This window comes from Pseudopipra pipra, chromosome Z (assembly GCF_036250125.1).
Source record: "Pseudopipra pipra isolate bDixPip1 chromosome Z, bDixPip1.hap1, whole genome shotgun sequence".
NCBI classification, from domain to species: domain Eukaryota; kingdom Metazoa; phylum Chordata; class Aves; order Passeriformes; family Pipridae; genus Pseudopipra; species Pseudopipra pipra.
In genome coordinates this window covers 25,890,166-25,902,558 of record NC_087581.1, presented here as the reverse complement: position 1 = coordinate 25,902,558, position 12,393 = coordinate 25,890,166, and the positions used below count along the sequence as shown (strand labels likewise).

The following is a 12,393-nucleotide window of genomic DNA, read 5'->3' as shown; positions in this document are numbered from 1 at the left end:
GTTTAAATTAAACTTCTGGTAGTCTGATGTAATCCTACATGATAATATAAAAAAATTAAATGAGGTACAAAACTAAATGAATACTACATATGTGATTCCTAAAAACCCTACATTAAGAGAGGAATCACCACATCACATACAGCTTAAAGAAACTGTGTATTTCCAGAGATTATCTCATTCTAATGCAGCACTGAACCACTAGTATTAAACCAATTATTTGGCAAGCTTGAAGAAAAAAGAAGGGAAAAGGCTACACTCCTCCACATATTTTCTTTATTAGCTTCTTCTGTCCACAAAAAAGTATTTGTTTCACAGCTACTCTAAACTTTCTGGAGAACATATTTTGGAGAACACAATGTGTCAGAGTTTGTGAACTCTCTTGAAATGTGAGTGGTACAGGGACACCCTCATGACTCTGCACGAGTTAGTTTAAATGAAGTGAATTTCATTTAAGACAAACTGAAGAATTATTAAATCATAAAAGAAACCAATGAGGTTACAATCCTTTAAATAATAAAACAAACTTTTTTAACAATAAAATCAAACCCAAAAGAGTGAGGCAGGTTTCCAGCTTTTAAAGTTTGTACATACCTTGTACAGTCCAATGCCAGGATCTATGAGGAATGAGCGAGATGATGTAGATGGCTGACTGGGCGATCCACTATTTTTTTTTTTCGCTTTGTTCTTGCAGTTGGAAACAGCACAAGGATTGACTTCTCCATCTTGATCTGTCACAGAAGCAGCAGTAGGAGCTTCAGATTCAGAACGTATCAAAAGCTGTACTATGTCATTTAGTCCAACATTGTAGTCAAATAAAGTGTGTCCATCTTCTAGCTGTCAAAAGAAATGTGTACTTGTAAAATTCCACTTTAAGGTACGTAAGTAGTTTGCAAATCTTCCTTTTACGGGCATTAATTGTACAGACCAGAAGAGACAACCCATTTATTACAGGTAAATAAAAACCTAAGTCTTCAGTACATGCAAAAACAACCTCTCATCAAGGAAGGCTTAAAACTACAAATAGACATCTTTACAGACTTTGGACTTTTTAACTATGTATCAACTTCCAATATAATGCAGTGATTTTCCTTTAAAGAAATAGGTAGAACTCATATTGTCACTTACATAACATAGACAGGAAATATAAAAATATGTGAGAAGTTTTAAATTAATAATTGTGTTCTAAGCATTTCAGCTATGCAATTTCACAATTCCCTCTTTCTCAAGCTTTTCTAGAAAGCAAGGCAGTACCCTGACACTTCCCTAGTATTTTGCAAACTATTTCTTAAATAAAACATCTACCTATAAAAAATTCATGCTCATACAACTCCATTTACTTTTCAAAACTGTAAAATCTGAAAGTGTTGCGCAAGAGAAACTACACCTAAAGGGAAGCAAAAACAAAAATAGGTACTGGCCTTCATGAAAAGAAACCTCCTAAATTGAGAGCATTCGAAAACATACTTATTCCAGATTTAGCCAAGTTCCCCATCCCCCCGGCCCCCACCCCAAGATCAAAACAAGACTGAATTTGAAATCAAGTCTTTTAATCAGTCAGTTTAAAACTATTATAAAAACCTATAAAGTATAAAACTACTATAAAACCAAAAAACATACATGGTATAGCACTCCCTCAAACAACTTCATACATCAGGCCCCACTATATTCCAGATGCAATTAGATCCTGCAGAACATCAGAATATAAATAGTAGTAGACATTTTAAATCATCCCTAGAACACAGTTACCAAACATTATTTTTGGACCCACTCTGCACAGCTTTAAGATACCTGCTATTATCTTTGTTTTACCTGATGATCTCATCTATGTACAATTAAGCTAAGAAATTCATACCAAGGAAATGACAAGTTGCGTGTTAGGAAAGAAATACAGAGGAGTAGTGATCACTGCTACTTTGCTCAGTTAAACACTCAATGACCTACAGCATCTTTGAAGTAGAGATTAGATTCACCTAAGAGTACAATACATTGCTTTGAGATATCGAAACTAGTATTACACTTTACTTCACGATGCACTGGGAGAAGAACATGCATGACTTAAAAAACTCACACATCTTTCCAAACTACTTTTGCAATTAAAAAATTATCTACCCTTTTTCCAAGAATAGTTGGTACTTTCAATACAACTTGATGTTTCATGAATCTTTCCAAACAGAACTATTTTCATGAGCTTATAGGTAGTATCAGTACAACAAGAAAAAGCAGGGAGCAGGAAGGAACAGAAAAAAATAAAGAAGGAATTCTCAAGTTTCTCATTAATGTTAATTTGAATGTTTTCTCTAACATTCAAATGATCTCAGGATAGACAAAAGTGGAATGCATATTTCTTCCTCCATCCCCTCTGCTTTCTCAAGCAGCTCTAAAGGGCAGGGGACAGCTGACAGTCAAGAAATTAATCAGTTCTTCTTCCACAAATCTAAGATCCGTGTGAAAAAAAATTACTCTCTTTACTGTTGATAACAATTGTACCCACGTACAACTGGATCTACAAACAGGAGAACTCACAGCTTGTTTCAAAGTAATTGAAGCTGACACAGCTGTCTGGTCAACAGCTACAGGAACAAACCTTGTAATGCTGACTGTTTTCAAACCAGTTCAACACACAGCATACAAAACTGTACTGAAGATTTTCATGCTGTAATTATTAGAGGAATGCAAGCCTTAGAGGGGAAACCTCCAGCAACTGTGATTCTACAGGTGACTACCAACACCATGTCATATGCCAGGACCTGTAGGCTTAGGTCTTCATACGGAGGAGCAAGCTACTTAAGAAGTTCAAGCAACCTTTTCTGTCTCACCATGTCATATATTATACATTTCTATCCCTTTGAAAAGTCTTTAACAAAGGGGACAGAAATGCTCTTGCAGCCCTACAACAAGACTGGGGGCTTTCCATACCAAAAGAGGTTTGCATTTTCACCGTTTTAAGTTTAAAGTGCTATTCTTATATTCAGAGTACAAATGAACCCAAAACAAAAACAAATAATCACCTTGAAATAATACACCATTCAGTAATGACTGCAGAATAAGTTATATATCCAATACGAAACTAAATCCTCCCTATTAGCATGAGAGGCAAAAAAAAAAAGACTGAGCAACCTGGTCTAGTGGAAAGTGTCCCTGCTCATGGCAGGGAGTCTGGAACTAGATGATCTTTAAGGTCCCTTCCAACCCAACCGTTCCATGATTCTGTGATCACAAGTTTTTTCCTCTGTTTTTATCATCTATATTCTTTCAGGAATATTTTGTGACACCAAAATAGTAATTCTATGACTAGTGAAATTACACTTAAGTCTAAAAGCACTGTAACAAAGATAAGATTACTATAAGCACACCTCACAAGGCAGTTTGTAGTGTTTGGCAACATGACAAGGAAAGAGCACCTGTCTACAATATGAGCAGAAAGTATGTTCTCAAGTATGAGCAACTGTATAAATTTAGACCAAGCCAAGGACACTGCAACAGTGTCAGCTTCTAGAAACAAAGGAGAGAACATAGAAACTCAATAAGCAGAATCAAGTTCACATGCTTTTTGCCTTGCAAGAACTAAGGTGTGAATCTGCAAGTATACCTATATCTAGCATTACTGCATCACTGACAATTGAAATCGTTTGAATAACAAAATTGGAAAACAGTGTTTAAAGAAATCCATTCCAAGCAGAAGGAGAGTAGAACTATAAGATGTTCTTTCTTGAATTACAATAAAGAATTTCATCTCATTCTGCTGCGTAAAGGTAATAAGATTCCCTGAAAATATGTTTGCCTGGTGGGTGTATTAAAAGAAAAGAAACAAACATTACATGGTTGCTTAATCATTCACTAAGCATTTAAGGACACTTGTCATTCACAAGTTTATACATGCAAATGAGAAACGAAAGTAATCACGCAATTACTAGATAATCAATCTCATTCAAGTCAGTTATGATTTCTTAATGAGTGATTAGAACATGTACTAAAGCAAAAATAACTGAACAGGCAACTTCATTTACAAAATTTTGCTAGCTCTTCTGATCCTCCTGTCATTACAAGAAGATGCGTTTGTTCCCTTAGCAGTAGATTTTACTTTCAGTTTTTCTTCCTCTTAATGACTGGTATGCTTCAAAAGCCCCTGAGGCTTCATTAACATATTCTGAATGAAATGGCACTAAAGAGCAGCTAGCTTTACTGTATCTAAGAGTCTTTCATTATTCTAAATACAAGTAGAGAAACAGATTACATCTTTCAAATGTACTCTTACCATCATATGTTACAGACACTACCAATTTCAAAATATTCCTAAAAAAGGTTGTTATAGATACTTAAAGGTAAGACAACACTGCTTACTCTACTACACGAGAGCAGCTGTAGCAATGCAATACTGGAAGTGATACCTACCTACTACCACTATTAGAAGAACCATCTTATAATGTCAAGCCACAAACTACTTTAAAAGTATGTAGAAGCTGCACTCACGCGAACATGAACGATCATGCAGAATGTGGTATGACACTGCATTACCTGAGGGAAAAAAATTAAGCCTGGCAAGTAATTCCCCAATTATTATCACATTAACTAAAAGTCCCAGCAGAAGCACAGTTCATTATGGGTTATACAGCTTGTAGAGAGACCTCTCAAGAAAGCACATAATAATTCCTGTAAGAACACATTACCTACTGTTATTATCTTAATGTGTGATCCAGAAGCATAAGTCCCTGGGTCACCTTAATCCAGCCATTCCACTTGACAATCAAGATATTTAATCACTTATGAAAGTGTGCCTTTAAGCATCTTCTGAGGGTATCTTTTCCAAGAACTAGAGCAATGCCTATATCTAGCAATAGAGATGAAAGAAACCATAATGAATGCAGGTGAGTTCTTTAATTAGCAAAGTATGATGAAAAGTTAAGCAACACCAATCTTTTATTCTGCATAGGCATTACACGCACCCTGCAAACTGAACAGGAAATGCACAAGGGTAAAGAGCTTTGAGCTCAAGTTCAGTAGAGAACCTTGGTTAAGAGTTGTTTACAGGAGTTATCCAGAGGGTAAGTTAGTCTGAAGAAATCCAGAACCTATAACTTCCAGCAGGGTACTCATTTATGCAAGCAATGTGGACTTCTATAACTACCGGTATTTCCTATCTCAAGACTGATGTACAAAACTAAGCTTTTTTGCCTGCAGGAAGGCTGTTGGAATTGAATACCACAGAAGCATTCCAACACATCGCTAACCAGCATCTAGTAATGAAAAGCCTAACTGAAAATTCAAAATCAGCTTACCAGTATGTAATAAGTGAGTTCTGGGCAATGGGACCAATACAGAACAAGAAAACTTTAATAACCTTTACTGCACAACACTGCACCCTTCGCTTAAGGACTTCAGCCAGTTTCAGAGTGTGCTCAGTTTGTTTACACTTTCAAAGCTGAAAGAGAACCCGAAAAGTATTTTTATTTCACATGAAAAACTTGTATCTGAAAAGAATGCTTCACGAGTCCAGGATATTCAAATTCATGTATTAACCACATTCAAAGTACTAGGCATGTTGTCAGGTTTTTACAATAACTGTGTGCTGGAATTGTTTCCCAAGGAAGTACAGTTTCCTCAGCTGCAACAGAGACAAAGGTTAAATAAAAGAGGATCTAGTAGACAACCACAAAAAGAAAGTTACTGTCTTTATATGAATTGGGACATTTAATATGTGCTGTCTTCAAGTGTTTGCAACTCCAGGACATGCTCTTCCTTCTCAAGCAACTGTAGTTTCAATAGTACCTGTTACAAGTCTCATACAGGCTGCTCTGTCAAAAAACACAGGCTGCTCTGTCTGCTGATGATTCCACTTAAACATCCTATATTCTTGCACATGGGGCAGTTCTAATGCCATCAATGACAGTTTTTGAGTGATGTAGCAGTAACTGTTGAGGGTCCAAAAAGATATTCCTGGCCCTGAACACTAAAACTCCTCAGACAATCTGTTATATTAAGAGAATAAAAATGCAAACATCTTTAAGCAAAGACTCCACATCTATGATGTTTAGTGGCTCCTTCTCACATGTCTAAGGCAGACTGGTTCTCAAGTGCAGGCTTCATTATACTCTCTCCACATTTTAAATGAGGTTTTTACATATATCCTGTGTAGTCATAAGGACACCCTGTTCATACTGTTCACAATGGTACTCCTGAATGTTTTCTCCTAACTCTCCCTTCCTTATTGCTGCTGGCTTTAGCAAAGATCCTAATACAAACTAGACAGCAACACCAATCACTCTCATACAAAAACTAACTACAATAAAGATTTACTTTCCTAAATAGGAAATAAATGTCTATCTGACTTGGGGGAAAAAAAAAAAGAAACCCTAGGGCACCATCAGAAACAAAAAAGAATTCCTAAGTTATCCTTATTAGTGCTTTTTATCCTGGTTTGGATTTCATGGCTTGCTGTTAAAAATAAACAGACACAAATGACAGATTATTGCCTCATTTCAAGAAGGAAAATTTATTAATTAAAAAATAAAATTATTGCTCTGTCTTTGCTCTCTCTCTTCAGCAGTCATGTAAGTGAATCATCTGGACAACCAAGTTCTCCAAGTGTCTAGATCCACTTCCCTCCAGAATAGAATACAGACAGGCCGCAACACTTCATAAAACACTAACCAAAGAAGTTACTGGTGTCTGGAAAATACGGTCCAAATGAGACTCATTTCTGTTGATTTTTTGCCACAAGAGTGCACATTTCAGAGCAGCCTACAAGAACGTCTGAAGACAAGATGCCATCAAAAATCACATGAACGCAGTAGGACAAACTAGCCTTCATATCAGAGAATATGCCCCATTTTGCCAACTTATGCATGTTACAAGACAGCTAACAACCTGCCCTGGACTTAAAAAAAAGGCAATCTTAGTAGTATCAAATGACTTACTGTCAATAAACTGTATTTTAGGTAGGTACCATATTCTAACAGAGAATCCCACAGTCTCAGCAGAAAGCATACAGCAAAGGTAACTCCTAGGGATGGAATAATATTCTAAGAAAGGCTTTTCTACAACTTCTGTTACAACCAAAGAGTTTGATCACACTACATTGTGGATTTGCTGTGCTTGTTCAACTCTCCACACAAAGAGGAAGTCTGGCATACTATAAAATCCCGCACAACCTAGGAAGAAATTACAGAATCTTGTTGCTGACACTGTCTGTAATTACACATCAATCTCAGTACAAAAACCATGACAAAATGTATATTAGTCATCTTTGTACTCAATCAACAAGACCAGCTTTCTCGAGAAGAAATTCACACTTTTCCTGAAGTTCTGTAACTAAAATTAAGGACAAAAGTCCACATTTTAAGGCCACATTCTCCAATAAACAAGTGGGTTTTACACCATTTCTACAAAATTATTTACAAAGTGTACAGGTGGTACCAACATATTTTACTTTTTAATCAGGAATAAACACAATCCAAAATAGATTCCAGTGCACAAGATTAGTGCCAACAAAAAAGAGCTAAAAGTCAAGAGATGTAAGAAAAGAACTTCTTTACTTTATCAGAAGATCATGGTGAAGGCAGCCATTCTCAGTTTCAAGCAGGGTTCAAGTCTGCACCTCTTCCACGTTAAACCTTTTAAAAAGCAGTTCATGTTTTGAAGATTATTTATCCTTCCATTACTGGGTGAGATACAGGAAAAAAAATTTAATTTAGATATGATATTTTCTTCTTGGACACAACTCTAAATCCCATTAAAGGAACATCTGCTCATTAATTTTTATCTTGAAGTTAAAACAGCAAGGTTTCTCTTCTTTCTGTGTTCTCAGGAATCTTCTAATTAGGTAAATAAAAGTTCATGGTGTCTTCTGGATGATATTTAGGATTACCTGATACTTTCATAAAAAAAAAAAAAGGCATGTCAAAATATAAAGCTGCACTGAAATCCTCAGAAGCACAGAAAGACTCATCCATCTCTGTGCTGATTAGATGAGAGGGGTCAAGTACCTCCTGTATGATGGTATGGGCTTCTACAGCACAGGCAACTGAACTTCAGCAAGTGGTGCCAGTGAGAGCAAATGACTATCTGCAGCTTGTAAGGACACCTGTAATGAAGAACTGGTTATTATCAAGCTTCCATAATCAACAAGAAAAATCTAAAAAAAAAAACCCCAAAGCCAAAACCAAAAAATCAATAACCAAGTATATTTTTACATAATTTTACTGTTAAATCATAGGAATAGAGATTCAGTTAATAGCTTTTAAAAAGAGAATCCTCTGATAACTTCTATCAATATTATTGATATCAACATCTGATCATATTCCATCATAGAAAATCCTCTTTATGTAGTGTCAGTGTAGGCCTTGCATCAGGTCTGTTCTGCATCTAAGGGTTTGTAGAGTCCTTTCTAATTTAAAAAAAATCCACCTCATTTTCCAAGAACCTCCATATTAATTTTAAAAGTACATGTACCAAATTATCCTAACTAAATTACATGTATGTGTGACACTCAGGCACACAGTGTGACTCTTGGGGATGTGCTGTGAAGGGCTAAGAGCTGGACTCGATGATCATGGTGGGTCCCTTCCAACTCAGCATATTCTGTGAATAATGGCCATAAAATCTAATTGGTTCTAATTTCTTAGAGCTTATGTGATGTTTTTCCAAGTTCCTAATACTTAAGTAATACATGCAAAACAGTACAAAGTATTCTGTTCTGACCCATGCTTCTGCTTTTCCTTCAGTTTGTTTAGGTGCTCTGAATAACAAAGATAATCATATCAAGGAATGGTAAATTGCATTATTAGCTTTACATTAAAAATTTAACCAGAAGATGATTTTAGTAAACAACTTCCGCAATCATATAAAAAACCTCACTCATAGGGCTACTAAACCTAATGCCATATAAGTTCCAAGTATACATTATGAATGTGTCAAGAATTTTGGTAAGCAATATGATTGTATCTGCCCTGAAGACTCCAGATAACTCTCCTCACATTACAGAGCAACTTGTTACCAGCTTCAAAGAATGGTAATCACTTCCCTTTTAAGACTTCTTCAAACTATTTCTCTGAAATATAAAACTTAACTGCTCCAGCTGAAGATTTCTCACCCCAGATTTCTGTCTGAAGCAGATGGGGTTTGGACAGCTTCAGCTGAAAATGTTTACAATTTTCCAGACAAAATAAAGCTGGAAAGAGTCCGTGTTAAGAAACTCAGTTGTTCTATGAATAGGTTTAGCACTCCCATTCTTGAGGGAAATACTCCAGGAGTAAAGCTCTTCTATCGTTCTGGAAATTTATCCAAGCTGTAGATATTAAGAAGCACTTAAAAATGCAGTTTACAAACTCGAAGCTTGGAAGCTTAAACTCACATGATATTCTATTCATTACTCATGTACCAGCCCAGGTCCCCAGAAGCTAAAGAGGTCTTGTCTAATAAAAGCACACCCTACTGCCAGATTTTTAACTGTGTCTCACTGAAGCTACTTTATCACAAGGATGCTCTCATGCAAAAATAAAGGTCCTCCACTCCTCCTACCCCTCTAATGTTTCAGTTAAATTTTACAGAAACAAAACCTTAAACACTTGGGCATTACAGCATGGGTCTGAGAAACTATACTTAACAGTAAACTTGCATAGCTAAGTAACACGGTGCGTACTACCACATATTTTTGTGCCTAAAAGCAGAGCTAAATTTCTTCTACTGAAGTAGGCCTGATTTGCAGCAACTTTCATATCAAGTAAATAAACAGCTTCAATACTCTCACTTCCACCTGCTGATTTCAGTCTCCCATTGTGCTGGTTTTGGCTGGAGTAGAGTTAACTTTCTTCACAGTGGCTGGTGTGGGGCTGTGTTTTGGATTCAGGTTGACAATATAGATGTGTTTCTGTTATTGCTGAGCAGTGCTTGCACAGAACCAAGGCCTTTTCTGCTTTTCATACTGCCACACTGGCAAGGAAGGTGGAGGTGCACGGGACATTGTGAGGAGACACAGCCAGGGGAGGTGATCTAAACTGACCAAAGGGATATTCCAGACCAATGACATCATGCTCAGTATATAAAGCTGGGGGGGAAGAAGGAGGAAGGGGGAGGTTTGGAGTAATGGCATTTGCCTTCACAAGCAACTGTTACATGTGATGGGGCCCTGCTCTCCTGAAGATGGTTGAACATCTGTCTGCCCATGGGAAGCTGTGAATTAATTCCCTATTTTTCTTTGCTTGTGTGCATGGCTTTTGCTTTCCCTATTAAACTGTCTTTATCTCAACCCACAAGTTTTCTAGCTTTTATCCTTCCAATTCTCTCTCCAATCCTGCTGGTGGGGCAGTGACTGAGCATGGTATTTTCATCTCCAGCTGGGGTTAAACCACAACGTCCATGAAACAGGTTAGGAGTGGTTTCCTCACCAACAAGATTAATGGCTTCAAAAGCAGTTTCAGTTCACTTCCTCTTACATATACTGACAAAGAAACCTTTGGTGTCCAATGTCCTGTTTTTCCCCAACTCTAGTAAGCACTAGGGAAAAGGTATTGAGATTTATTTTTTTTTAACAACAGCCATTTAAAAGTTTTCACTGAATTTGAATTCCTGTGAGATGGGATGGGGTGATGAAAGAAAGCCAACACAAGACATTAATTTTTACCTTCCACAAACAACCAGTATTGCTAAAGTACAAAATGGTGCATGTTAAGTTCTGTGCAAAACATAAGTAGGTATTAATACCCCTTAAGCTCTCTGGTAAGTTTCAAATTTAAACTTCAAAGTATTTTTACTGCTCTATTTTTCCATCATTGTAACTGAAAGCTAGAAATCTTGGAATAACTATAACTTGATTCTATAGAAATCTGGTCTGGTAGGTCAAAATGCCAAGATATCTCCTTCACTTTCTTGAATAAACTGAGAACTTCTATTCTCATCAAGAGCAGCTTCATAGGTTTTTCCAGTTAGGAGAGAGAATATGCTGCTGGAAGTCAGCAGCATATTCTTGCTTTTCTGAATTTCTCTAAGAAACCTCCACACAATGCATTGTAATTTACCACTTTACTCAGAGTTAACAAATAACATTGAAAAAGCATTAGATATGAATAGTCAGTGGTGGAGCAAGGTTAGAATATGTTTTATTCAAGCATAAGGAAATATTTGTGGCCCTCCAAGAAAATCCTTCCGGACAACTGTCCACCTTCTTCAAGAAAGAAAGCAAGAGACATCACTGCAGGTTTTAATGTTCATCAGACTTCTGTGGCTAACTGCAGACTAGGTTATTGCAGCACACTAAAGAACTATACAAACATTACTACTCCCTTTCCTCAGAAAGTTCTACCTCAATCTACAGTTACTCAGCTCTGCAGAAATGTGGATCCCAGAGAGTCCAGGATGTCCTCACAGACCAGACCATGTTATACTGTAATACTATCTGGCTCAATCTTCACTTCCACATGTGAACTGCAGTAAAAGTTAAAAAACAGACACCAGCCTATTCAATAAAGTAGCGTTTTTTCTGGGTTTTACAAGAAAAAAAAAAAGAAAAAAACCAAACATGACAACAGTAATACAAAGTACTATGTTAATCACAACACTAAGTTTTGTCCAGCAGTTCTAGGGTATTTTAGCCCTTAAGAACAGGCATGTGATGTACTGCCCACTTACATTCTTGCATATGTGTTTGAAGATCAGACAACAGCAAATCACAGTATACCACATAAACTACATTAACTGGACATGGGCACTCATGAAGAACTGCAAAGTAATGGCTCCAGCCAAAAACGTTAGTTGAAGCTGTTCTCTACTGCAAGCTAAGAGCACAATGATGTCAAAATTCAGCCCATAAATGGTGACTCACTTAGGTTCCTACATCCTTATAACCTCACATTCCTCCTATTTTTAGAACGTCATCACATAGTCAGTCTTCCCACCACCTGCAAGATCTGAGTACTTCTAGAGAGCCTACAGTAAGCAGTATGCAGCAGTAAACTCACGGTTCTACTAGCAGACTGTACAGATTTAACCATGTTGAGTGTTAACCAAATAAAAAAAGACTTTGGTTCAGATAATATTTTTTACAACACATGCGGCAATCTCCAGGTTTTTTCAAGTTTCCACCTCAATATATTGCTTTCTGTTCACCTCATATTTAATTGAAGTGCCCTTTTTTATTTCGATTTATTTTATCGCAGCCCTGAGAGACTTGAAGTTGTTTACAGTTTCCTTTGCTCACGTCTCTCAACATCCAGTTTTACTTGTGCAAGAGGAACCCTTCTGACCTTCTTTCTACTTACAAGCACCATGGAAACAGAAAAGCAACCCATGATCAACAAAAGAAATTTCAGAATTAATTATGGTAATTGCAAAAAAATGGGCATTTATGAGGAGTGAAACTATAAAAAAGAACTCCCTAACTCTTCACTGAACATAATCCCA

At 36.8% G+C, this 12,393-nt stretch overlaps 1 protein-coding gene across 3 annotated transcripts in view; it reads right to left on the bottom strand.

Moving 5' to 3' along the window:
- Positions 1-12,393, bottom strand: part of UHRF2 (ubiquitin like with PHD and ring finger domains 2) — a 79,330-nt gene that overhangs the window by 64,927 nt on the left and 2,010 nt on the right. For all 3 annotated transcript variants that reach the window (XM_064641424.1, XM_064641422.1, XM_064641423.1), the window contains exon 2: positions 592-834. In XM_064641424.1, coding sequence (XP_064497494.1) covers positions 592-834 — 243 coding nt within the window. The remainder of the gene's footprint in view (positions 1-591; positions 835-12,393) is intronic.